General features: G+C 36.8%; 2 protein-coding genes across 3 annotated transcripts; one reads left to right on the forward strand and one right to left on the reverse strand.

Moving 5' to 3' along the window:
* The first annotated feature begins 11,452 nt into the window (after positions 1-11,452).
* Positions 11,453-22,459, forward strand: LOC112790610 (AT-rich interactive domain-containing protein 4). 2 transcript variants are annotated; one of them, XM_025833093.3, is made up of 16 exons: positions 11,453-12,157; positions 12,270-12,461; positions 12,556-12,609; positions 13,144-13,232; positions 13,822-14,092; positions 14,209-14,265; positions 14,983-15,014; positions 15,440-15,575; positions 15,674-15,847; positions 17,422-17,961; positions 18,104-18,241; positions 18,315-18,413; positions 19,369-19,469; positions 19,553-19,643; positions 20,099-20,238; positions 21,262-22,459. In XM_025833093.3, exons 1-15 carry the CDS (start codon positions 11,990-11,992, stop codon positions 20,192-20,194), a joined length of 2,238 nt encoding a protein of 745 aa, XP_025688878.1. In that variant the 5' UTR covers positions 11,453-11,989; the 3' UTR covers positions 20,195-20,238; positions 21,262-22,459. The 2 variants fall into 2 exon arrangements, with proteins under 2 accessions (XP_025688878.1, XP_025688877.1); XM_025833092.3 differs by lacking the exon at positions 21,262-22,459 and having other exon boundaries at positions 20,099-20,403.
* Positions 20,728-22,192, reverse strand: LOC112790611 (E3 ubiquitin-protein ligase RSL1). Its single transcript, XM_025833094.3, has 2 exons — positions 21,241-22,192; positions 20,728-21,003 (listed from the first exon to the last, which is right to left on the reverse strand). Exons 1-2 carry the CDS (start codon positions 22,146-22,148, stop codon positions 20,925-20,927), a joined length of 987 nt encoding a protein of 328 aa, XP_025688879.1. The 5' UTR covers positions 22,149-22,192; the 3' UTR covers positions 20,728-20,924.
* Positions 22,460-26,030: the final 3,571 nt, after the last annotated feature.

Consider the following 26,030-nt stretch of genomic DNA (forward strand, 5'->3'; position numbering starts at 1 on the left):
GCTCAGGTTTTGGGGAGGAAATAATTTATCCAAGAAGGCAGTGACCATCTTATCCCAGGAGTCCAGGCTATCCTTAGATTGTGAATCCAACCATATTCTAGCTCTGTCTCTTACAGCAAAAGGGAAAAGCATGAGTCTGTAGACTTCAGGATCAACTGCATTCGTCTTTACAGTCTCACAGATTTGCAAGAACTCAGTTAAAAACTGATAAGGATCTTCAGATGGAAGTCCATAAAACTTGCAGTTTTGTTGCATTAAGGCAACTAGCTGAGGTTTCAGCTCAAAATTATTGGCTCCAATGGCAGGAATGAAGATGCTTCTCCCATCAAACTTGGACGTTGGCTTTGTGAAGTCACCAAGCATTCTCCTTGTATTATTATTATTTTCGCCTGCCATCTCCTTCTCTTGTTCTAATATTTCTGAAAGGTTACCTTTAGATTGTTGTAACTTAGCTTCTCTTAATTTTCTCTTCAGAGTCCTTTCAGGTTCTGGATCAATTTCAACAAGAGTGCCTTTATCCTTGCTCCTGCTCATATGAAAGAGAAGAAAACAAGAAAAGAAAGAGGAATCCTCTATGTCATAGTATAGAGATTCCTTTATGTTAGTAGAAAAAGAAAGGGATAGAAGAAAGAAAATGAAGAATCCAAACACCAGGGAGAGATTGAGTTCGGATTTTAAATGAAGAGAAGAGAAGTGTTAGTAAATAATTAATTAAATAGAATAAGAAAAGAGAGGGAGAATTTCGAAAACAATTTTGAAAAAAAGGGTTAGTAATTTTCGAAAATTAAAGATAAGATAAGATTAAAATTAAAATTTAAAACAATTAAGAAATTTTGAGAAAGGGATGAGATATTTTTGAAAATTAGAGAGGGAAAAGTAGTTAGTTGGTTTTGAAAAAGATAAGAAACAAACAAAAAGTTAGTTAGTTGATTGAAAAAGATATTAAAATCAAAATTTGAAAAAGATAAGAAGATAAGAAGTTAGATAAGATATTTTGAAATCAAATTTTGAAAAAGATAAAGTTTTTGAAAAAGATAAGATAAAAGATAAAAAAGATTTAATTTAAAAATTTTAAAAATACTTACTTCACTAACAAGAAACTACAAGATAAGATTCTGGAACTCAAAGATTGAACCTTTCTTAACAAGAAAGTAACAAACTTCAAATTTTTGAATCAATCACATTAATTATTAGTGAATTTTCGAAAATTAGATGTAAAGATAAGAAAAAGTTTTTGAAAATATTTTGAAAAAAATTTTTGAAATTTTCGAAAAATAGAAAAAAATGAAAAAAATATAATTTTTGAAAAAGATTTTGAAAAGAAAAGATTTTTTTTTAAAATTGAAAATTTGACTTGACTTGTAAGAAACAACTAATTTTGAAAATTTTTTGACTAAGTCAACTCAAATTTTCGAAAATTATGAGAAAAATAAGGAAAAGATATTTTTTTATTTTTGAAATTTTTATTGATGAGAGAGAAAAACAACAAAAATACTCAATGCATGAAATTTTTAGATCAAAACAATGAATGCATGCAAGAATGCTATGAATGTCAAGATGAACACCAAGAACACTTTGAAGATCATGATGAACATCAAGAACATAATTTTGAAAAATTTTTGATGCAAAGAAAACATGCAAGACACCAAACTTAGAAATCTTTAATGCATGGAAAATATGAATGCAAAAGTGCACATGAAAAACAACAAACAACACAAAACAAGAAATCATCAAGATCAAACAAGAAGACTTGTCAAGAACAACTTGAAGATCATGAAGAACACTATGAATGCATGAGATTTTCGAAAAAATGCAAGAAAAATTTTAAAAGCATGCAATTGACACCAAACTTAAAAATTGACTCAAGACTCAAACAAGAAACACAAAATATTTTTGATTTTTATGATTTTTTAATTTTTTTGTATTTTATTTTAATTTTTTTTTCGAAAAACATGGTTAGAAAAACGAAAAAGAAAACAAAAATTTTGAAAAAGATTTTTGAAAAGAAAATTACCTAATCTGAGCAACAAGATGAACCGTCAGTTGTCCATACTCGAACAATCCCCGGCAACAGCGCCAAAAACTTGGTGGACGAAATTGTGATCAGCAATAATTCCAGGCACTGTTAGAGAAACTTTTTCTTTCCACAACTCTGTTCAACTTTACCAACAAGTGTACTGGGTCATCCAAGTAATACCTTACGTGAGTAAGGGTCGATCCCACAGAGATTGTTGGTATGAAGCAAGCTATGGTCACCTTGTAAATCTCAGTTAGGCAGATTAAATTGGTTTATGATGAATTCAAAAATTAATAATAAATAGAAAATAAAAAGGGATAGAAATACTTATGTAAAGCAATAGTGGGAATTTCAGATAAGTGTGTGAAGATGCTGTGCTCCTCTCGTATCTCTATTTTCTTATTACATTCATCCAATCCTTCCTACTCCTTTCCATGGCAAGCTGTATGTAGGGCATCACCGTTGTCAATGGCTACATCCCATCCTCTCAGTGAAAATGTTCCTATGCTCTGTCATAGCACGGCTAATCATCTGTCGGTTCTCAATCAGGTTGGAATAGAATCCCTTGATTCTTTTGCGCTTGTCATCACGTCCAGCCTTTAGGAGTTTGAAGCTCGTCACAGTCATTCAATCCCAGAATCCTACTCGGAATACCATAGACAAGGTTTAGACTTTCCGGATCCTCATGAATGCCGCCATCTATCTAGCTTATACCACGAAGATTCTGTTGGGGAATCTAAGAGATATGCGCCCGGCCTAGAGTAGAACGGAAGTGGTTGTCAGTCACGCGCGTTCATAGGTGAGAATGATGATGAGTGTCACGGATCATCACATTCATCAAAGTTAAGTATAACGTATATCTTGGAATAAGGATAGAAGAGAATTGAATAGAAGATAATAGTAATTATATTGAAACTTGAGGTACAGCAGAGCTCCACACCCTTAATCTATGGTGTGTAGAAACTCCACCGTTGAAAATACATAAGTGAAAGGTTCAGGCATGGCCGAGTGGCCAGCCCCCATGAAGATGATCAAAAGATCGAATGGTCAAAAGATTACAAAGTCAAAAGATTAAACTGTCAAAAGATTACTAATACACTAGTAACTTATCCTATTTATACTAGACTAGCTACTAGGGTTTACATGAGTAAGTAATTGATGCATAAATCCACTTCTGGGGCCCACTTGGTGTATGCTTGGGCTGAGCTTGATCTATCCACGAGCTGAGGCTTTTCTTGGAGTTGAACTCCAAGTTATAACGTGTTTTGGGCGTTCAACTCTGGATCATGACGTTTTTCTGGCGTTTAACTCCAGACAGCAGCATGTACTTGGCGTTCAACGCCAAGTTACGTCGTCAATTTCCAAATAAAGTATGGACTATTATATATTGCTGGAAAGCTATGGATGTCTACTTTCTAACGCTGTTGAGAGCGTGCCAATTGGAGTTCTGTAGCTCCAGAAAATCTATTTCGAGTGCAGGGAGGTCAGATTCCAACAGTATCAGCAATCCTTTTGTCAGCCTTTTTCAGAGTTTTGCTCAAGTCCCTCAATTTCAGCCAGAAATTACCTGAAATCACAGAAAAACACACAAACTCATAGTAAAGTCCAGAAATGTGAATTTAACATAAAAACTAATGAAAACATCCCTAAAAGTAGCTTGAACTTACTAAAAACTACCTAAAAACAATGCCAAAAAGCGTATAAATTATCCGCTCATCAATGGGGTATTGACTTCATGGGTCCCTTCCCATCATCATACTCAAACACTTATATTCTGGTGGCAGTAGACTATGTATCTAAATGGGTAGAAGCAATTGCCACACCCAATAATGATACCAAGACCGTACTAAAATTCCTCCAGAAACACATCTTCAGCAGGTTTGGTGTTCCCAGAGTACTAATCAGTGATGGGGGCACTCATTTCTGCAATAAACAGCTACACTCTGCTATGGTCCGATATGGAATTAGCCACAAAGTAGCAACTCCGTATCATCCACAGACAAATGGACAAGCTGAAGTCTCTAATAGAGAGTTAAAAAGAATCCTGGAACGGACTGTTATTGCCCGTAGAAAGGATTGGGTAAAGAGCTTGGATGATGCTCTGTGGGCATACAGAACAGCATTCAAGACTCCTATAGGAACCTCTCCATACCAACTTGTGTATGGGAAAGCCTGTCATTTGCCCGTGGAACTGGAACATAAAGCCTACTGGGCAACCAGATTCCTAAACATGGATGCTAAGTTAGCTAGTGAAAAAAGATTGCTCCAGCTAAATGAGCTAGAGGAGTTCAGACTCAGTGCCTTTGAAAATGCAAAAATCTATAAGGAAAAGGCAAAAAAGTGGCATGACAAAAAGTTGTCATCCAGAGTCTTTGAACCGGGACAAAAAGTTCTGCTCTTCAACTCTAGGCTCAGACTATTCCCAGGAAAACTTAAATCCCACTGGAGGGGTCCGTATGTGATTACAGGAGTGTCACCATATGGATATGTTGAGCTTCAGGATATTGATTCTGACAAAAAGTACATTGTTAATGGACAGAGGATCAAACATTACCTTGAAAGTAATTTTGAGCAGGAATGCTCAAAACTGAGGCTTGAATAAGTCTCAGTAAAGGTCCAGCTAAAGACAATAAAGAAGCGCTTGCTGGGAGGCAACCCAGTTATTAGCAGGTTAATTGTTTTATAAAAATTTGATATACATTCTTCAAGGTTGATCATTGAAATTGAAGGAATTCACAGAGTTACAGAAGGATTCAGTGCAAAAAGTAGAGAAAAGGAGTTTGCTGGCAAGAAAATGCCAGTAAAGGGCCCTCTGGGCGTTTAACGCCCAAAATGGTACCTTTACCATTCTGGGCGTTTAACGCCAGAATGGGCACCATTCTGGGCGTTTAACGCCAGATTGGTAGCAGCAAAACGCCCAGTGATAAAGGGGATTTCTGGCGTTTAACGCCAGCCAGGGCACCTGGCTGGGCGTTAAACGCCCATATTGGCCACCAAGTGGGCGTTAAACGCCAGAATGGATACCATTCTGGGCGTTTAACGCCAGAAAGGCAAGGGACAGAGATTTTGTTTTTCACTTCAAATTTTTTTCAAACTTTCTTGTTTTGATCCATAGTTTTCTGAATAAATACATTACAAACTTTCATCATTCACTCTCAATTTTCAAAAATTAAATAATTTTCTAAATCATTCTTCAAATCTCCTTCAAATCCTTTCCAAATCTTCTTCAAAAACTCAAATACCTTCTCAATTTCTTTCCATATCTTCTCAAATCTCCTTCAAAGTTTTCGAAATCTCTCCCCCTCCCTTATAAATACACATTCGGCCATCCTACTCTCCCCACCATTCGAATTTGCTCTCCTCCTCTCTCTCCTCCTTTCTTTCTTTTGCTTGAGGGCAAGCAAACCTCTAAGTTTGGTGTGCTTTTCCGTGATCACTAAGCCAAGATTTATCAATATCATGGCTCCTAAGGGAAAACAAACCAATTCAAGAGGCAAGAAAGAGAATATTCCAAAGAATCTTTAGAATCAAGAGAAGTTCTTAACCAAAGAACATGTAGACCATTACCACAAAATAACGGGTCTGAGGTCAGTGATCCCGGAAGTCAGATTCGATTTGAAAGAAGATGAATATCCGGAGATCCAAGAGCAAATTCGAAATAGAGGATGGGAAGTTCTAACCAACCCTGAGACAAAGGCTGGAAGGAACATGATTCAGGAATTCTACTCAAATATGTGGCTGACAGATAAGCAGAGAATGACTGGAACTACTTTTCATACCTACAAAACCATGGTCAGAGGAAGAATTATTTACTTCCATCTAGACAAAATAAGAGAGGTCTTCAAATTACCTCAACTGCAAGATGATCCTGAATCCTTTAATAGGAGAATGGTGAGAGCAGATAAGGGGTTGGATCAAGTTCTAGAGGACGTATGCCTCCCTGGAACTAAGTGGACAACCAATTCAAAAGGTGTCCCAAATCAACTCAAGAGAGGAGATCTCAAACCAATTGCAAGAGGTTGGCTAGACTTCATTGGGCGTTCTATATTGCCCACTAGCAACCGTTCTGAGGTTACTATCAAAAGAGCAGTGATGATTCATTGCATTATGCTGGGAAAAGAAGTGGAGGTTCATCATCTGATTGCTTGTGAGATTTACACAATTGCAAACAAGAATTCCACTGAAGCCAAACTGGCTTACCCAAGCTTAATCTCTTTGCTATGTAAAGATGCTGGAATGAGAATGGGAGTAGATGAATTCATCCCAATTGAACATCCAATCACCAAGAAGTCAATGGAAGGACAAATGCAGGATAACTCTATCAAAAGGAGGGCGCATGAGTTCCTCTCTGAACTTCCTAAAATTGACTACTGGGCCAGCCTAGAAGCATCTGTTGCCAAGCTGCAAGAAACTATGGAACAAATTAAGGAAGAACAGCAGAATCAAAACTGCATGCTCTGCAAATTGCTGAAGGAACAAGAGAAGCAGGGCGTGAGCTACAGGAGCTGAAGCGCCAGAAGCTCTCCCTTGGAGAGTTAAATACCCCACAAGTTGAGGGAGCATCCACTTCTCAAAATCAAGGTTGTTGAGTCCTAACTCTGTGATAACCTCTATCATTAGAAGTCTATTTTAGAGTAATTTATTTTTTTTGTTTTCTATTACTATTAGTCTTATCTTATATTTATTTTTGAGTCTTGTTCTTAATTTATGATTAATAAAATTTAAAGGTTCATTTCTTAAAGCTATGAATGTCCTATGAATCCATCACCTCTCTTAAATGAAAAATGCTTTAATCACAAAAGAACAAGAAGTACAGGATTTCGAATTTATCTCTAAAACTAGTTGAATTAGTCTGATGTGGTGACAATACTTTTTGTTTTCTGAATGAATGCTTGAACAGTGCATATGTCTTTTGAATTTGTTGATTAAAGAATGTTAAACTTGTTGGCCCTTGAAAGAATGATGAAAAAGGAGAAGTGTTATTGAGGATCTGAAAAATTATCAAATTGATTCTTGAAGCAAGAAAAAGCAGTGAATTCAAAAAAAAATTAATATACAAAGTGATCCAAGAGTGTGCTTAAGAACCCTGGACACCTCTAATTGGGGACTCTAGCAAAGCTGAGTCACAATCTAAAAAGGTTCACCTAGTTATGTGTCTGTGGCATGTATGTATCCGGTGGTAATACTGGAAGACAGAGTGCTTTGGGCCACAGCCAAGACTCATAAAGTAGCTATGTTCAAGAATCATCATACTTAACTAGGAGAATCAATAGCACTATCTGAATTCTGAGTTCCTATAGATGCCAATCATTCTAAACTTCAAAGGATAAAGTGAGATGCCAAAACTGTTCAGAAGCAAAAAGCTACTAGTTTCGCTCATCTAATTGGAGCTAAGTTTCATTGATATTTTGGAGTCTGTAGTATGTTCTCTTCTTTTATCCTATTTGATTTTCAGTTGCTTGGGGACAAGCAACAATTTAAGTTTGGTGTTGTGATGAGCGGATAATTTATACGCTTTTTGGCACTGTTTTTAGTATGTTTTTAGTACATTTAGTTAGTTTTTAGTATGTTTTTATTAGTTTCTATTTAAAATTCACTTTTCTGGGCTTTACTATGAGTTTGTGTATTTTTCTGTGATTTCAGGTAATTTCTGGCTGAAATTGAGGGACCTGAGCAAAAATCTGATTCAGAGGCTGAAAAAGTACACATCCTGGGCTTTCGAGCAATGTATAATAGTCCATACTTTGCCCGAGATTTGATGACCCAAACCGGTGTTGCAAATCAGCTTCAGAATTCTCGGTGTTTAACGCCGGAACTGGCACAAAAATTGGAGTTAAACGCCCAAACAGGCATAAAAGCTGGCATTTAACTCCAGGAAAAGTCTCTACACATGAAAGCTTCAATGCTCAGGCCAAGCACACACTCAGTGGACCCCGGAAGTAGATTTTTACGTCATTTCCTCATTTCTGTATAGCCTAGGTTACTAGTTCACTATAAATAGGATATTTTGACATTGTATCTGTACCTCATGACACATTACACGTTTCTTATTGTATCTTCTACGGCATGAGTCTCTAAACCCCATGGTTGGGGGGTAAGGAGCTCTACTGTGTCTTGATGGATTAATGCAATTACTACTGTTTTTCATTCAATCACGCTTGCTTCTATTCTAAGATATCACTTGTTCCTCAACTTGATGAATGTGATGATCCGTGACATTCATCATCATTCTCACCTGTGAACGTGTGCCTGACAACCACCTCCGTTCTACTTTAGATTGAGTGAATATCTCTTGGATTCCTTAATCAGAATCTTCGTGGTATAAGCTAGAATTGATGGCGGCATTCAAGAGAATCCGGAAGGTCTAAACCTTGTCTGTGGTATTCTGAGTAGGATTCAAAGATTGAATGACTCTGACGAGCTTCAAACTCCTGAGGGCTGGGCGTTATGACAGACGCAAAAGAATTACTAGATTCTATTCCAACCTGATTGAGAACCGACAGATGATTAGCCGTGCTGTGACAGAGCACGTTGAACATTTTCACTGAGAGGATGGGAGGTAGCCATTGACAACGGTGAAACCCTACATACAGCTTGCCATGGAAGGAGCCTTGCGTGCATAAAGAAGAAGACAGTAGGAAAGCAAAGATTCAGAAGATAGAGCATCTCTAAAACCTCAACCTGTTCTCCATTACTGCAAAACACAAGTATTTATTTCATGTTCTTTTACTTTTCACAATTAAACCTGAGAATTATTGATATCCTGACTAAGAGTTACAAGATAACCATAGCTTGCTTCAAGCCAACAATCTCTGTGGGATCGACCCTTACTCACGTAAGGTATTACTTGGACGACCCAGTGCACTTGCTGGTTAGTTGTGCGGAATTGCAAAAGTGTGATTGCAATTTCGTGCACCACGCACCTTGTTTCAACTCGTTGGGAAACGACCTGGAAATTCTACTCCCAGTATTTTATTCTTAATTGTGACACCCTTTTTAAATTGATAAGTGGAATTTTTGCCGGTTAAGAACTGTGCTCGCAACACTATTCTTATTATAAATTCTTAATTTGCAATTTTTTGCGTGTCATGAATTCAAGAGAAGAGTGCAAGGCCATCACCTCTGAGGCTGAGGTTGAATTTGGAGAGAATGGGGTGGCGTTGAACGCCAGTGAAGAGCATATCACCGAGCGTTCAATGCCCAAGCTGACAGCAAGCTTGGCGCTGAACGCAGGTGAGGAACCCCTCACTGGGCGTTCAACGCCCATCCTGGTAGCAGAGCTGGCGTTGAACGCCAGCCAGGGAGCACTGGCTGGGCGTTCAACGCCCAAACAGGCAGGCTTTCTGGCGCTGAACGCCAGTGAGGAAAGCTGGCGTTGAACGCCAGCAAGGATACCCCTGCTGGGGGTTCAACGCTCAAAAGGATAGAGGAACTGGCATTTAATGCCAGTAAGGGTACACAACATGGGTGTTCAACGCCCAAAGAGCTAACAGAGCTGGCGTTAAACGCTATGAAAGCACACTTTCTGAGTGTTCAATTCTCACTCAGGAAACCCCTATCCCATAACCAAAGGAAGCCAAGGCTCACATAAAGACCATAGAGGTTCCTTTGCATGCACTTCTACAATGCATGAGTTCTGATGATTACTCATCCTCTGATGAGGATGAAGTCACTAGGGAAGAGCAAGTTGCTTGGTACCTAGGAGCTCTCATGAAGCTGAATGCCAAGTTACTTGGTACAAAGCCTTTGGATGAGGAACCTCCATTGCTTTCCAAAGAACTCAATGCTTTGGTTAGCTACCTCAAAAGCTTTCAGATCTTAGACGCTTCCTGATTCCTTGCACCATAGGCACCATGACCTTTGAAAAGACTCTGTGTGACCTAGAGTCAAGCATAAACCTCATGCCACTCTCTGTAATTGAGAAGTTGGGAATCCTTGAGGTACAAGCTGCAAATATCTCATTAGAGATGGCAGACAAGACAATAAAGAAACCATAGGCTTAGTAGAGGATATCTTTGTAAAAGTTGAAGACCACTACATCCTTGCAAACTTCATAGTCTTGGGTATTAGAGAGGATGAGGATGACTCTATCATCCTTGAAAGACCTTTCCTAGCCACTGCCAATGCTATCATTGATGTGGCTAAGGGAGAACTGACTCTACAACTAGGGGAGGATCACATCTTGTTCAAGATGCCTCATCCCAATTCTCCCTCAAATAAAAGAGAGATAACTGTGCAACACCTAGTGTTCCAACCCTCTCTTTTTGCATAGAGCTTTACAGAGCCCCAAACATCAATTCTAAGTTTGGTGTTGGGCAGCCATCAACAAGCTCTAAGCATAAAAGTACTTAGAAGAAAGTACCTAAAGGTTGGGGGGATAAGAAAGTCCCAACCGAAGGCCTCTCCCCCTGGCATAATAGTTGTCTTCACAAAAGAACCAGTCTTACCACATAAAGTGAGTTGTATCTTGTCTCTGGAGCATGTGGAGTTCATTCATGAGAAGACAGGAAGAAAGTTTACTGTAAGAGGCAGAAAATTTGAGCCCATACTCACCTCCGTAAGGAGCTAACTGTCAAGCTAATGCCGTTAAAGAAGCGTTTAATCTTATGTCAAAATTCTCGAAGATCTAATGATTACTTTATTCAGAACAAATATAATTTGTATCCATTATTTTTTTGGTCTCCATTACTATTTTATTTGATTTGGCCTGTATGAATTTTATGAGCCTTAAAGATTATAAGCTCTCGAAAGTCAGAAGAACCTCATGTGGTACAACAACAAAGGGAACCAGTTGTTCTATCCTTGGGAACTATAGAACACAAGAAAACATGCTGAGGTTGGTGTTGGTGGTGTTGTCGTTGTTGCCTTGTTGGGATTGGGCGCAAAGTTATTAATTTATTCTTCCTTTCTAAAAATTACCGAATCAAGTGTGAAAGAGATTTCTCAATTCTCATGCCTCTCATTTAATTTAATACTATATAAAATAAGAACAGGAATTTATCTGTCTAGCTATCTATATACAATTATCATTTTCATTTTCATTTTCATTCTCCCCTTCTATTATTTTAATCTATTTCTTTCGGATTTGATCTCATTATATATATTGTTTCGTCAAAAGGTTAAATCTAATCAGAATCGTACGTATATGGATTTAGGAAATCGCTGGCCAAACAACAACAACAACAACAACGTGGGCAGGATTTTTAATGCTTTTCGTGTGGTGATGTTGGTTACTTTGACTGACCCCAATCACTTGTGCTTTCAAGAGTAAGAATGTTTTAGGGACTGTGTCCTCAATACACACAAACACAAAAAGGTCTCTCAGTTTTTCTTTCTTTCTTTATTCATTTTGTTTTTGTTTTAAGGCGCATAAGTAATTTGTTATTTTTTTATTCCTTTCATTTTTCTTTCTAATATACTAACGGGTCTTTTAGTTTGGTGGTGAATTGGGGGTTAAAGAATTTGCTTCCTTTTCAGACCTATTAGGCAGCGTTTCTTCGATTTAGGGGTTTGGATTTTCCTTCTGATTTCTTCGTTTTAGCCTAGCTGTGGATTGAGGATATTACCTCGTTTTGACCAATTTGGTTAGCAGAATTCTTGCCTCCCCTTGAGCTTGCTCGCTGCCTTCTCTTCTTTCTCAAAGTTCCTTTATTTTATTCGCCAAATTGCTGGGTTTTTGCAAGCCAGAACCTTTTTCATACTTGCTTATTTCTTGGTGGATTTGCCATCTTGAGGAGTTAATTTGGTGTTCTATGATTTCTTTTGTTTTGGTGGTTTTGCAATGGTTAGAGGCGTTGGGTTGATAGATAGATAGATAGATAAGTAGATAGATAGACAGATAGACCAGTTGGGGAACATTGAAGAAGTTATTGTAGTAGTTTTGGGTTTTTAGTTCTTTTAGTGAGAATTGTTAATGTGCCCTTTTTTACTGATATTTAACTGGAGAACTTGTGCCTCTGGCATGCATAAAAAATGATGTTCCATTCTCAGGGTTCTTCAAGGCCTTCTAGTCTTCTTGCTGTCCTGAATGGTGGTAAATCATGTGAGGATAAGCAAAAAGAGAAGCAAGAGGAAGCTTCTGCTTCGGAGAATCAATCACAATACCCCTTTCCGGAGCTTTCTTCCTCTGGTCGTCTTGAGGTGACCACTGAGTTCGTTCCTTTTGTTTTAATTTTTTTTTTTGTTTTGTTTGATTTGCATTTAGAAGAATTCTGATGGAATGGCATGTTGAACTTGTGTGAGAATTCTTTAGGTGACGGTATTAACTAAACCTACTGTGGATGAACTCGGTCGAGTAATTGAGCAACTGCAGCCAGATTTTGTTTACCTACAAGGTAGACAGCTAGAAGAAAGTGGAGAAATTGGATCTCTTATATGGGAAGATTTTGACCTGTCTAGTCCAGAAGCATTATGTGCATTGTTTTGTTCAAAATTACCTAATACTGTGAGTGTCATATGAATAGTGATTTTCTTTCATGATTGTTTGACATGGATGGTGTGGTGTTTTGTTCCCAACCTATTTTCCGGTGATTTTGTAGGTTTATTTGGAAACTCCTAAGGGAGAAAACTTGGCAGAGGCACTCCACTCTAAGGTCACATTGATAGCAGGCAATCTATAGTAATTTTTTTATCTGAAAAGTTAGATTGGTCTGAAAGAATTTAAAGAGATCATTGTTAAATTTGGGTGCTAAAGCAGGACTTACCACCTGTTCCGATAAACCCGCATATCATTTTATTTTAATTCTATGGAAGTTAAAAAGAGACAATTTTAATATTTTTTGGTCACATTTAGCCATAAAGCTTATAACATCCCAAAAAGTCATTTTTAGTGCTTTTTGAGAATCTAAATATCTAGCTTCTTAATCTGCATTTTTTCAGAAATACTCGAAAGAAACACTTATGTTAATCTTACCATATACCTTCTATAATATAACTTATGCATTAGCTATTTTTTAGTAGTTCGTTTCATAGAAGTGCTTAAATAACTTATCTACTCGAAATGGCCCTTAAAGACGTGACAGTACAAGATATGGGCTTTTTTCTAATAAAAATTAGTCAATGTGATTATATTTTTCCTAACTCCCATTTCCAGTGAAAAGCAATTTAATTAAGGTTCTGTTTGGCAGGGAATTCCTTACACCATATATTGGGAAAATGACTTTTTAAAGTATGCAGCTTCTCATTTTCATCAAGCTTTGTTCTCAGTGGCACAGAGGTATGGTCATTTACCAGCTTGGGGCTGTTGAGCTTTACTTTTATCATTGTCTGTACTCATTTGTCATTTCTGTTATTTCCTGGGTGGCAATGGGTTTACGATTGTGATAGGAACTGAGATCTAGCAGAATTAGGGATTTTATTGATGAACTGGGGATTGTGAATCACAATCCCCTTATTGAAGTATACTGTTGGAACTAACCAACTCTCTGGGAGAATTTTTCCTCTCCTGAACCAACAAACTGAACAGATTTTTTTCTAACTGACTTAAAACTAACTAATCCCTAGTATTTATGAGCAGCAGCTAGGCCTAGCCCTACTGCTACTAAACCTGCTAAAGTAGCTTAAAAGGAACAAACAACTTGTTTCTATCAGATTGTCATCACACTTCACTAATTAACTTTGGCTTCTAGTAATGAAGCAATGACATGAGATATTTTTGCTCCTTTTAATTGCCTTTAGCAAGTTGCAGAAATTGGATGCAGTTTTGTTATGGATTGTTTCTTATGTATATACATATATTAATCAATATATATAGCATGTATATGAAATAATATTTTGTTTCTGATGATTGATATTATGCACTACAGTACATCGAGTCACACATGGGATGCTTTCCAGCTTGCTCTTGCAACTTTCAGACTATACTGTGTACGAAACAATGTCTTTCCTCCTAACAATAATAAAGGTGGTGGCAAGCTTGGGCCACAAATTCTTGGTGACCCTCCCAATATTGATGTTGGTACAAGTGAACATGACATAGAACAGGAGGAGACTGAACCTGAGAGCATTTCTGCTATAACAATATATGATACTGATGTGAACATGAGATTTCTTGTTTGTGGAGTTAATTGCACTTTGGTAGGCATGCATGACTTAGCTATTTGGCTTTTGAGAAGGTTGTTATTGTAACTCCCCTTAATACTTACCTGTTAAAAACTAATTTTTTTTGCTTCTTCTTTCTTTCCTTGGAAAAGGATGCTTTTTTATTGGGGTCATTAGAGGATGGACTTAATGCTCTCCTATGCACAGAAGTAAGTGGCCTGTATATGATTGTTTGCAGTTCTTGGGTTATCTTTTGTTCCTTTTTGGGTGTTGGACGTACAGCATTTTCAAATGCTTAACAACTTGTAATATGTGCTCTGAATAAAAGGATTTGCTGCATCTTTGTATGCTTTTTCCTTGAAATTGCTTGCTTTCCTTTGATCAGCTGTTGTACTAAATTTGGACCTTAAAAAGATCTGTCATTATTTGAAGAAAAACTTATTGCATTTTTCAAATTGTCTGGACAATACAATCTACATGAACATAATACGATAGAGGAATATGGATGGATCAGTTTGGTACTTGTTCCTAACCTTTTTTTATTCTTAAAGGTTGTTATGTTTCATCAATAACACACCCAAAGTAAACTGTTTATCCAATATCAAGATCACATCGAGGATAAGTGCCACATGATGCAGTGGTTTTTCCTTAAATCACTGGAATAATGAAAATCTGGTATAATTTAGTGACCATATAAGTGTAACAACACCAAGCTTTTTCCCAATATACGGGGGTCAAAGGACATAATGATATTATCATGTAAAATTTGTTTGTCAACACAATTTAAATATAGTGGTTTTATTCTACCTTTTAACTGTTGACCTCAAATCCATCTGGTCTACTATTTGTACTCTCCTTACTGGGAAGTTCTTTTAATTGCTGATGTCTAGTATTTCTGTTTTCACTTTGTTCTGGCTTTTCTGCAGATACGTGGATGTAAACTTTACAACCGAACAAGGTATTTGATGTTTGTGATAGATGACACATTTATATTCCTGTGATGTTTAATTATATATTATTCTGTTGAAAATAGGAATATAGGATTATTTTGGTTGACTGGGATATTTTATAAGTGACTGTCAAACAAATCCACGCGTGTATTTTTTAGGAGCACTAATATTTAACTTTTGAACTGATATGACTTGTTTAACAACAATAACTCAAATATTATCCTCATAGGTGGGGTCAGTTATATTGATTAAATAACATCATAGCATCTAGTGTAAATAACACAAGAATTTGTGGAATAGGCAAAGAGTTGGCCATACTAGGACTATGAGTTTTTATTCTCTAGTTTCTTCTCTTCTTTTTCTTTCTTTTTTTCTTTTCAGCATCTTATTCTGTCATTATTTAATTATTTTTCCCATTGAACGTATTTTATAGTGCTCCACTACCACCTCTCCAAGCAGCAACATTCTCACGTGGTTTGGTGACCATGCGTTGTGATATATCCACTTGTAGTTCTGCTCATATATCACTTTTGGTGTCTGGTAGTGCAGACACTTGTTTTAATGATCAGGCAAGGGTGAATTATGTTTTCATGACCTTCAACATCTGTACTCTTTTAACTTCTTATTTACTCGTACTATTTTTCTACTTTCTTTGGGATTTCCTCAGCTTTTGGAGAATCATATTAAAAAAGAGCTCATTGAGAAGAGTCAACTTGTTCAAGCAGTTCCTAATCACGTACGAAGCAAATTGTCTTACTCTGAGCCTCGAAGATCATCCTCAGTAGCCTGTGGATCAAGCGTCTTTGAAGTTTGCATGCGTGTTCCTGCATGGGCTTCACAGGTTAATGATCAACTTTGATGGTGTCTTTTTTATATGGAAGTTCTTGCTTCTGTTATGATGATGAATAACTGGGTTACTTGGATGCACTAGTTATATTAACAAGATGTATGGATTTATGAGATGCTATATGTAGATTTAATAAATAAAGTGGTGTACACTGCTCAAGTAAATAATTCCATTTTGTTAGTTGGTGAGAAGATTAAGCAATGCTAGCCAATATAGGAGGATTTGCAAGACAGGATTTCTCTATTGTGTTATATATGATTATTATAAACTTTGTTTATGAAGCCTTACATGGTTGATGGTCCTTCATTTCCAGTATAAGGTCACATAAAATGTTGTTGTCTTTTAACTTATGCTTTAAAGGTCCTTATACTGGTCTCTCAGACTTTTTAAAGCAGGCATGACTTCATTCTAGAAATAGAAGGAATAGCTGAAATTGTTTGAATGCCATCTTTTAGTTATTTTTGGTGTTTGTGACAGAAATAATAAAAAAAAAGAATCGAACTTTATCTATCATAATCAAACTTCCGTGGTACATGCTTTTTTGTCGATGACATCATCTTTATGGGAGAATCAAGGGAAGATTTAAAATATATATTAGATTTGTTTAGAGAAGCTTTAAAGATGAATTCTTTGTGCATAAGCCATAGTAAGGCTGAATATATGGAATGTAAGTTCGAAACGAGGAGGGGAAACACTAACATAGAAGTGAAAACTGGGAAAGCATCTTATTGTACAGGATTCAGGCGGGCTGGTTAGTGTTGAAGTGTGTCTAGTTTTATGTGACAAAAAAGTACCTATAAAATTTAAGGGTAAATTTTATTGCACTATAATTAGGTCAGCTATGTTATATGGAACGGAGTATTGGACCATAAAAGGGTAAGTGTGAACACAAGTTTAGTTTAGCAGAGATGTGGATGTTTAGATGGATGAGCGGCCAAACACGTATAGATAGAATATGGAATGAGGATGTAAGAGAGAAAGTTGGTGTAGAATCTTTTGTTGAAATGATAGTAGAATTTTGTTTTAGGTGATTTGGACATGTGGGAAGAAGATTGGCAGAGCAATCTAGTTAGAAGGGTGAGACAAGTGCTGAAAGATAGAGAAAGACCTAAAAAGACTATACACGAGGTGGTGAAAGGTGATCTATGCGCAAACAGCGTTGCTATAAACATGATATATGATATGACATAATGACGTCATTTGATCTATGTAGCTGACCCCACTAGCGTCGTTGTATTAGGTCTGTAATATTACATTGTGAGCTTCTCGGCTTTTCTATATTTTGAACAGCTAAATATTATTTTGGCAGAACATATGAAGTTATTTATAATCCTCTCCTATGAATGGCGTTGTTGTTGTATTAGGTCTATATTACATTGTTAGCTTCTCGGCTTTTCTATATTTTGAACAGCTAAATATTATTTTGGCATTATTATCCTCTCCAATGAATTGGCTTGATCTTTTAAGCAGTTGTGACGGCATGATCTTTGTTGAATTCTCATTACTTAAGTTTCAATTTAGTGCAGGACCTTATCTTTTGACTTGGGTGTTTTGTTATTTGTTCGCAGATTCTGAGACAGCTGGCTCCTAATGTATCATACCGTAGCCTAGTGATTTTGGGAGTTGCTAGTATTCAAGGATTGCCAGTTGCATCATTTCATAAAGATGATGCTGAACGTCTCCTTTTCTTTTGTACTAGGAAGGGGAAAGAAAACTCTAGTAATGATCCTGTTTTCTCTGGGTATCCTACATGGCTGATGCCTCCAGCACCTAGTCGAAAAAGATTTGAACCATGCTCTAGGAAAAAGTCAGAGGATTTTCGTAGTGATAGACATAAATTAGATTTTGCTGCAATGAGACCAATTCCTCATTCTAATTATCATAAGATTCTTCCCTTTTCGGGATTATCTGAGGGTGAAAGGCATGGGGAACATGGAAAGTCAAATCAGTTACTTGCTCCTATTAGGCATAATGTTGTAGGCATAAATTCTGTACCAAAGAGGAAATCTGCATCAAACACATTTCAAGCTCTTCAGGTTATTTCTTTAAATCCGCTACCTATGAAAAAGCATGGTTGTGACAGAGCTCCGATACGAGTTTGCTCAGAGGTGTTTACTTGATTTTTGCTTGGTGATCTTTGCTATCCTCATTGATATCATGCCATGTTTGACCTTATCCTTGTGTCAGATATGATATTATCAATGCAATTTTTTTAATCTTTGACTGGGTTTCTCATAAATTGTCTGGCAGGAGGAATTCTTGAGGGATGTGATGCAGTTTCTAATCCATCGAGGGCATAATCGCCTAGTCCCACCGGGTGGGATAGCGGAGTTTCCTGATGCCATTCTCAATGCAAAACGCCTTGATCTTTTCAACCTGTATAGAGAGGTACGAACATTTGACTATGTAAAGCTAGTTGCATGGTATTCTAGAATTTGTGACTAACACATTAGCATTTCAGGTGGTTTCAAGAGGAGGCTTTCATGTTGGGAATGGTATCAACTGGAAAGGGCAAGTTTTCTCAAAGATGCGCAATCACACTCTGACAAATAGAATGACGGTATGGATTGTAATGTTATCTCTGTTTTCCTCATTACAAGTCATTTCCCCCTGCTAAATACTGTTACCGAATGTTTCCTTACATTTCACGTCATTCCCCCTTGCTAAATAATCCTTTTTTTTTATTGACAGTTTTATCAAGCATCTTAAATTTGAGATCAGTGTGGTTTTTTTTTTTACCAATGTTTTCCTATGTTGTTCTTGTCCATATCAAGCATTCAGTAGTTTGTTTTAGTTTACAACAGCATGGTATGCATACTTTTCCCCTTTTTTTTAGTACTCTCTTACATAGTTAAGCATTCATTGTAGGATATGCATTGCTTATTCCTTGTTTAAGTATTAGGAGTTTGTGTTCTTATCATTTCCCTCTCCTACTTTTTGCATTGAAGTTTGAACATAACTTGTTCTGGACTTGGGAGGTGAGTAACTTGTCTATCCTTGGTGCTTCTTTTGTTGCTGCTAATTTTGGTAAATTCCATTGGCACGATGTCAAGCTGATTTGCATGTTTTGTACTTATGTTTGATTCTGATAATCAGGTGTTCCCTGAAGTGCAATTATTGTGAGCTCTAGTGAACACCAAAATGTTAAATTGTATATGCAAATGCTGACTTAGACGTGGCGTACCTAAGTCAATTGCTCATTGTGCTATAATTATCTGATACTCTAGTTGCATTATCCATTGTGTCAGCTTTGTCAGAGATTCTATTTTCCTTCACATGAAATACTGTCTGTTCTTTTCATAACAAGTTCTACAAAATGGAAAAGGAAAACAAGAAATATTTTTGTGCGCAACATCTGTTTAATCGTTCTTAGAACTTTGTGAATAAATTGGAAACATTTTGCGTGTATTTGTGGTTTGCAAACGATTGCATTCGTGCTTATTGCTATTCTCAGGACTTTTAACTTAAGAATATGTGCAATCTTAGAAGCATTGACAGTTTCTTTCTGTTATCAGGGTGTTGGCAATACATTGAAGAGACATTATGAGACTTATCTTTTAGAATATGAATTAGCTCACGATGACGTAGATGGGGAGTGCTGCTTGTTGTGTCACAGGTCTGTCTCCTCTCTATTATATAACTGAAATTTGCCAAATTATGTCTTATTACTATCTTTTACTTTTCATGTTGGCTCAACAGTAGTGCAGCAGGGGACTGGGTGAACTGTGGTATATGTGGTGAGTGGGCTCACTTTGGATGTGATAGGCGGCAGGGACTTGGGGCATTTAAGGTATTATGGAACTTTGATTCTTTAGTCTCAATGCCTTGTTGATCTAAATTCTTAACAACCAACAATTTCATGGTTAGTAAAAGCCTTAAAAGATTTACCGCGTTTTTTTGTCAAATATGTTGCAATTTAAGGCTTAATGGCAATTGTCTTTGTTGCCATTTTGGTGGGTGAAAAAATTTCAAGGGGAAGTGAAGTTGGATTTGAAATTTCAATTGTCTTTATTTTGGGTTGGATTGTAATTATTAAGTTATGGTCTTGCTTGTGGCTTAGTCACAATTGGGATGTGTATACAAGTGAATACCAATTGAAATGCGATTTTCGCATCTGGGCAGCAAGTGTCACTGTGCGAAAAATCATGCACTCTAATTTTCACGTCATCTGGCATATAGCCACAAACTTTAAAGAAATGAATAGAAAACTTTTCATCTTTGTCTCTGATTTGTTTATGATGGCAGGACTATGCTAAAACTGATGGGCTGGAATACGTTTGTCCTCACTGCAGCATTTCAACTTATAGAAAAAAATCTCAAAAAACTCTCTCATTTGACTAGGAAAAATGTAAATGGCAAGGGTCCTAAACCGTTCAATTGTAAGGGTATGTTCTGAAAATTGTTCTTCTTTCGCACGTGTAATTGATTTTGAACCTTCAACATAAACATATTATGCTCCCCAAAAGGGCCATTAAAATTTTCCGCATCACTAATATATTTTCTTAATGGTGCAGTCGGCTATAGTATATGCAACATGACAATTTTGACCCTCTTTTTGCTTGATGTGTCTATATACTCTATTGTTATTGCTTGCATTTGAATCTCATTGAAAATATGTTATCCCATACAAAAGTTGCAATCTTGAAAGAGGAAGAATAGTTGAGTTATCTCTGTGTGATCTCACTCACGGGTTTAAACCGTGAAAACAGCGAGTGATGTATATATATTACGTCATTTGGATGTGGTTTTTCCTGGACCTCGCGTGAATGAGAAATGTTTTTGCGCTGAGCTGTCATTTTATACAAAAGTTGCAATCTTGTGCAGAGTTTTAAATAGAAAAAGGGAAAAATAATATGGCTGAATTAACAAACATATAAGTTCCAAATTCAGTATTAGATAAAACGGAATTATGGGATAAACTATATTCAAGCCTTTCTTAAATATTATGATTTGAGCAAATAAACTAACAAAAATCCATAGGCATTAACATCTATACAAGTAGTTAATGGATGAACCACTAGTTAAGGGTTTTGGTGGTCTGCAGTAATTCTTAGCTCTAAGAACTATGCACTTAACGCTTGCAGCTGCTGCAATAGTGGGTATTTTTGTTGGAAAGGGCTCCACAGCTGTAACAGAAGGCATATCCACATCTGTCACCCAAAAACACAGGAAAAATATTAACTAGGGAATATGTAGCAATACGGTATGATGTAGCAGCATCATCAATGGTTTTAATCTTCTAAGATTACATGAAGATGAATATGGATAGTTATGCACGTAATTTTGTCTTGTTAAACACCCTAGATTAAAGGGAAACAGAATATGAGAGTTATGATATAATAATATTAATAACCACAAGTCAATCAAATATCAATCGAACATCTAACCTGCATTTCATGTACATGCAGCCCTCAGATTTCTCAACATAATACTTGCACATGGGGCACCTCCTCCACTTCTTGGTTTTAGCCAGATTCATCAGCATAATATCCTCCTTCTCCCTCTCATCCTTATTCAGGGTCTGAAACTCGTCGCAGCCAATCCCATCATGCCAAGCAACCTTGCACTGGGCACAGAACAGCCTCCGACAGTTAGGGCACTCTGATTGCCTCACCAACTCTCCGCCGTCGTTGATCATAAGCGCTGAGCAGTCCTTGAAAGGGCAATAGAATCTCTCACCCTCAACAACCACAGCCTCACACATGGCCATCCCCCATCGATCGAAAACCTCCTTCGGGAGAATCTCACGACAATCTTCCAGCTCTAAAAGCCCCTTGCATCCTGGCACCGGACACCGAATGTTAATCACATTCTCCTGAAGCTTCGACCCAACATACAGTATCACACAGTCGTTGCAGTAAGAGTGGTGGCAACCGGTGACGCAGAAAGACTCCACTAATGACTTTGTTTCGGTGCAGATTTCGCAGATGAATGGTGGGGCGCTGTTGGAGGACTCGCCTTTCTCGTTCTCATTGTTGTCCCTCTTTCTTCGTTTCCCGAAAGGGGTATTTTCGGGTTTTGCAGCGAGGATGCTGACGTCGTCGTCGTCGTCGGAGGATAGGTTGATGAGATGAGGTAGCGGGACAGCGAGGGAGGCGGCGATTGCGAGCTGGAGGTCCCTGTCTAGGGCGTAGTGTTCGACGGAGATGGGTGTGGTCTTGTCTGTGCCCTTGTGAGTGACTGGGGTGAAGACGAAATTGTCAACGTCGATTACATCGTTGGAAGGGGGAATCGGTGCAGTCCTTCTCCTTCTGTTTGATCCTGTTTGGGGATTCAGAGGGGACTGGAGGCTCATTGTTAGCAGTGGTTGAATTGAGAGCACTTGGTGTGGTGTGATCGTAAAGGGGGATTGCGGGAAGGTCTGGGGACAGACGGTTAGTGATTTATTTGAGGAGATTAAGAAAAATTTTAAATTTTTTTTTTTGTTGACCACGTATTTTTCAACCTGACTGATCTGTTATGGATTTGAACTCTATTGAAAAATTTGTGATTGGTCAATGGCTTGTTGCATGTACAAGGTGTGATTCAAACCTCCAACACTTAACTAAGCGGACAAGTGAGCTGATTATTTGACCAATCTAAATCAGTTAAAAAAAAATTCTTTAATGAGTTAGGTATTTTTTTTATTGGTTCTTGCTTTCATAAGAGGATTACCTTGTACGTATCAATACTATAAAGAAAATAAACCAGTACGAAGTCGACAAGTGAATTATATTTTTTTAATCATTATTTATTATTTATTTATTTTTTAAAAATATTATATCAATATATATATTATAAATTGATATGTATATTTTTATGATTATTTTAATATTTTTTGTTAAAAGAATAAATAATTTTTTTATTAATGTAAACAAAATATCATTTTACAATTAAAACATAAAAATTAATTATTACTCTAATAATTTCAAAAAAAAATTAAAACAAAATTTTCAGGAAACAAATTGGAATTTATTTATCTTCTCGGTTAATGTTTTTTATAGAAGTGAAATGAGTCATCGTAAGACTCTGAATTTTTAAAAATTAGATTATGTTATTTATTTATGATTTTAAAAGAAAATTTATTTAAAAATAATTTGTAAGTTGAAGAATAATTTAGTATTTTCAAAGCTAATTATGTTGGATTAAATTTAGTTTTAAATTAATATTCTACTCCTTAATTGTATTAAAATGACCACAATTACTTAAACCCTAATTTCTATCCACACCACTCTAACCCTATAATAACAACATACACTTACCCACACCATACCTTAGCCGTCACCCTTCACCCCCTTTGGAGAGAGATGTCGCAGGCACTACTACCATTGTCACAGCCGTTGGAGGGCCGTCACCATTCGCTGAGGGTGAGAAACGCAAGGAAGGAGAGATGTGCGAGCTGAAGGGAGTTGGAGGAGTGCCGCCGCCTTTCGTATGTCGTCGTCGCCGCTGCCACATCCTCCATCGGCGCTACTGCACGCGAGCTGGAGGAGAGGGAGCTGCCGCTGCTAATCATTTTGAGTTGCTCCGTCGCGGCTGTTGGATCTGTCGTGGTGAAAAATGAGATGGAAGGGGAGTCGTTCGCCATTGTCGCTGTTGTAGGCTACGCTGCCATGGCTGTGGGCATCGGAACCATTGCTTGAGCCGCTGCTGTTCGGTTTAGTCATTCCTCTTTAGTTACAGTAAGCGTTTTCATTCTGGAACCCTTGAAAATCAGTTTCTATTATATGTTGCTGAGATTTTTGTGGCTTTATTGCCATGGAGTTGAGTTTCGATTCTTGCATGTGCGATTAAAGTTGCTACGGTTGTTGCGAAAGTAGAGTGGAGCTAAGATTGCGGTTGCCACTACTGCAGGCCGAGAGAAAAAGGACTTTTTGTGCGTTTTATAGCTTTTGGATTTTGACTACTCGAGGTAGGGGTTTTTTCTTAAACTTATTTTACTTCCAAGAATTGTTACAAATCGATATTGATGCGAAAAACGTATTTTATGATTATGTGAGTCTTATGGATTGAACTGAGTTGTTTTTATAAATGTGATTGTTTATTTGATTGCTTTATTGATTGAATGAGAATGTTTGGTTAGTGGTTGCCATAACGCTATGTTTATTGTGGGATTGAAATATGATGAGTAATTGATGAAGTCGGGGTTTAATGATTAAACTAGTTTTTTGAAATTGGTTTCTGGATTGTGATAAAATGATTATCGAGTTTTTGAATGTGTTTTGATAATTGCGGTTGAATTATTGTGATTGATGGGATTGGTTGCTTGAATTTTGGATTTTGTTAATTTCTTTGAGTCGAGTTGGTGTTGTTGTGATAATGGTTTATTAAAAATGATTTGGATGGTTGAGAGATGTCTAGTTTGGTTTGGTTGGGGCCCTTGAAAGATGGCAAAGTTCGAGTTTTAGAGGAGATATTGCCGAAACTTTTATAATTATATACGTGATTTTAAATAATTTGAATTTGATTGAACGGAAATGGATTTTTGTTTGATTAACTTTGGTTTAAGGACTATATTTTAAAGAGTTTTAGAGGAAATGAAACTAATAGAAGTGAATTGGATATTCAACTTATTTTGATTTGGCTAAATATGAAAAGAAATATGTTGAGTACTTGCTTGAATGGAAACGAGTTTTATTGAATTGATTTAAACTAAAGAGTGATGTTTTGAGGATTTTAATGAAAAATAAAGCAATGAAAATGAGTATTTAAGAATAAAACGACTTTTGAGTCTTTTAGAAAAAGTTTCATGCTTAAGTTAGTTTTGAAAAACTTGGTTAATTTGAAAATGAGTTTCGTTTGATTAATTCTAATTAAAGGGATTATGTTTTGAAAAGATTTAGTGAATTTGAAGTATTTAGATTCGATTGGCGAAATAGAATGTTTTTTGAGACTTTGGAAAGGCCCAAAATTCAAAAATGAAACTGAAATTCTTTTGAGAACTTGGTTACTTGAAAATACGATTAGATAAAATTGTAGATTTGGTTATGATATTGAAATATGATTAAATATAATTGCGGTTTTGATTCCAATTTGATTAAAGTTAATGATTATTGATGAAACATCTTATGTAAGGATTGTGGTTTTGTCCCACTTGCTCTAGGTTGAGACTTTAAACACCCGCCTGGGTAAGATGCAAGAGTTGTGGTTTGTCCTACTTGCTCCGGATTAAGCGAGTAAGATGCAAGGGTTGCGGTTTGGTCCCACTTACTCTGCATTGTGGTGTTCCATATCCGAGTTAGGTACCGGGTGTATGTTGGGTTTGGCATTATAACCGACAAGTGAACTCATGACCAATAGGACAAGCATGCATCATATGCATTTATGTGACATTATCTGGGTGTGTATATTATATTTGGTTTGCCTATATGAATATTTCTATCTAACTGCTAATTGTCATACTTGCTGTAATTGCTCTTGATTGTGTTTGAACTTTATTACTTGTGATTATGGCTGTTGGTTCGGAATTATGGTGGTTAATTGATTATATGTTGGGCTAGAGGCTATTGTTTACTTATATGTTGGGCCGGAGGCCGTAATTAGTTGAATTATTGGTAAGTCTGGTTAGAGTAGTTTGTTGGTATGTGGTAAAAACTTTTGGATATTATGTTTGATTGAGTCTTTTTAAAAATTAAAATGTGAATTCAAATTTTGAATGATTAGCTGTTGCTTTTCAAAAAAAAATATAGGAAGAGCGATAATCATTTATGTTTGAAATCCCTTCATTTCTTTATAGTATCCTCTTATAATAATTCTAAACTTCCTGGTGAGACCATGTGGTTAGGTTCTCATCCCCTACAGCCTTATCTTTTTCAGGAAACGGATGAGAAAGCATATGAAGAGTTTTCTATAACACCCTGCCATTTATTACCTTATGCTTAAGTCATAATTCAATTATGGTTTGGTGCTATGTGGTGGACGAAATTGTGATCCATATTCTTTTATACTTGTATGAAATCATTATTGTGGCACCAGTTGAATTCACAACTCCGTTCAACTAACCAGCAAGTGTACTGGGTCGTCCAAGTAATAAACCTTACGCGAGTAAGGGTCGATCCCACAGAGATTGTTGGTATGAAGCAAGCTATGGTCACCTTGTAAATCTCAGTTAGGCAGATTAAATTGGTTTATGGGTTTTCGGAAATTAATAATAAAAAGAAACTAAAAGGGATAGAAATACTTATGTAAATTAATAGTG

Source organism: Arachis hypogaea, chromosome 3 (assembly GCF_003086295.3).
Source record: "Arachis hypogaea cultivar Tifrunner chromosome 3, arahy.Tifrunner.gnm2.J5K5, whole genome shotgun sequence".
Taxonomy (NCBI): domain Eukaryota; kingdom Viridiplantae; phylum Streptophyta; class Magnoliopsida; order Fabales; family Fabaceae; genus Arachis; species Arachis hypogaea.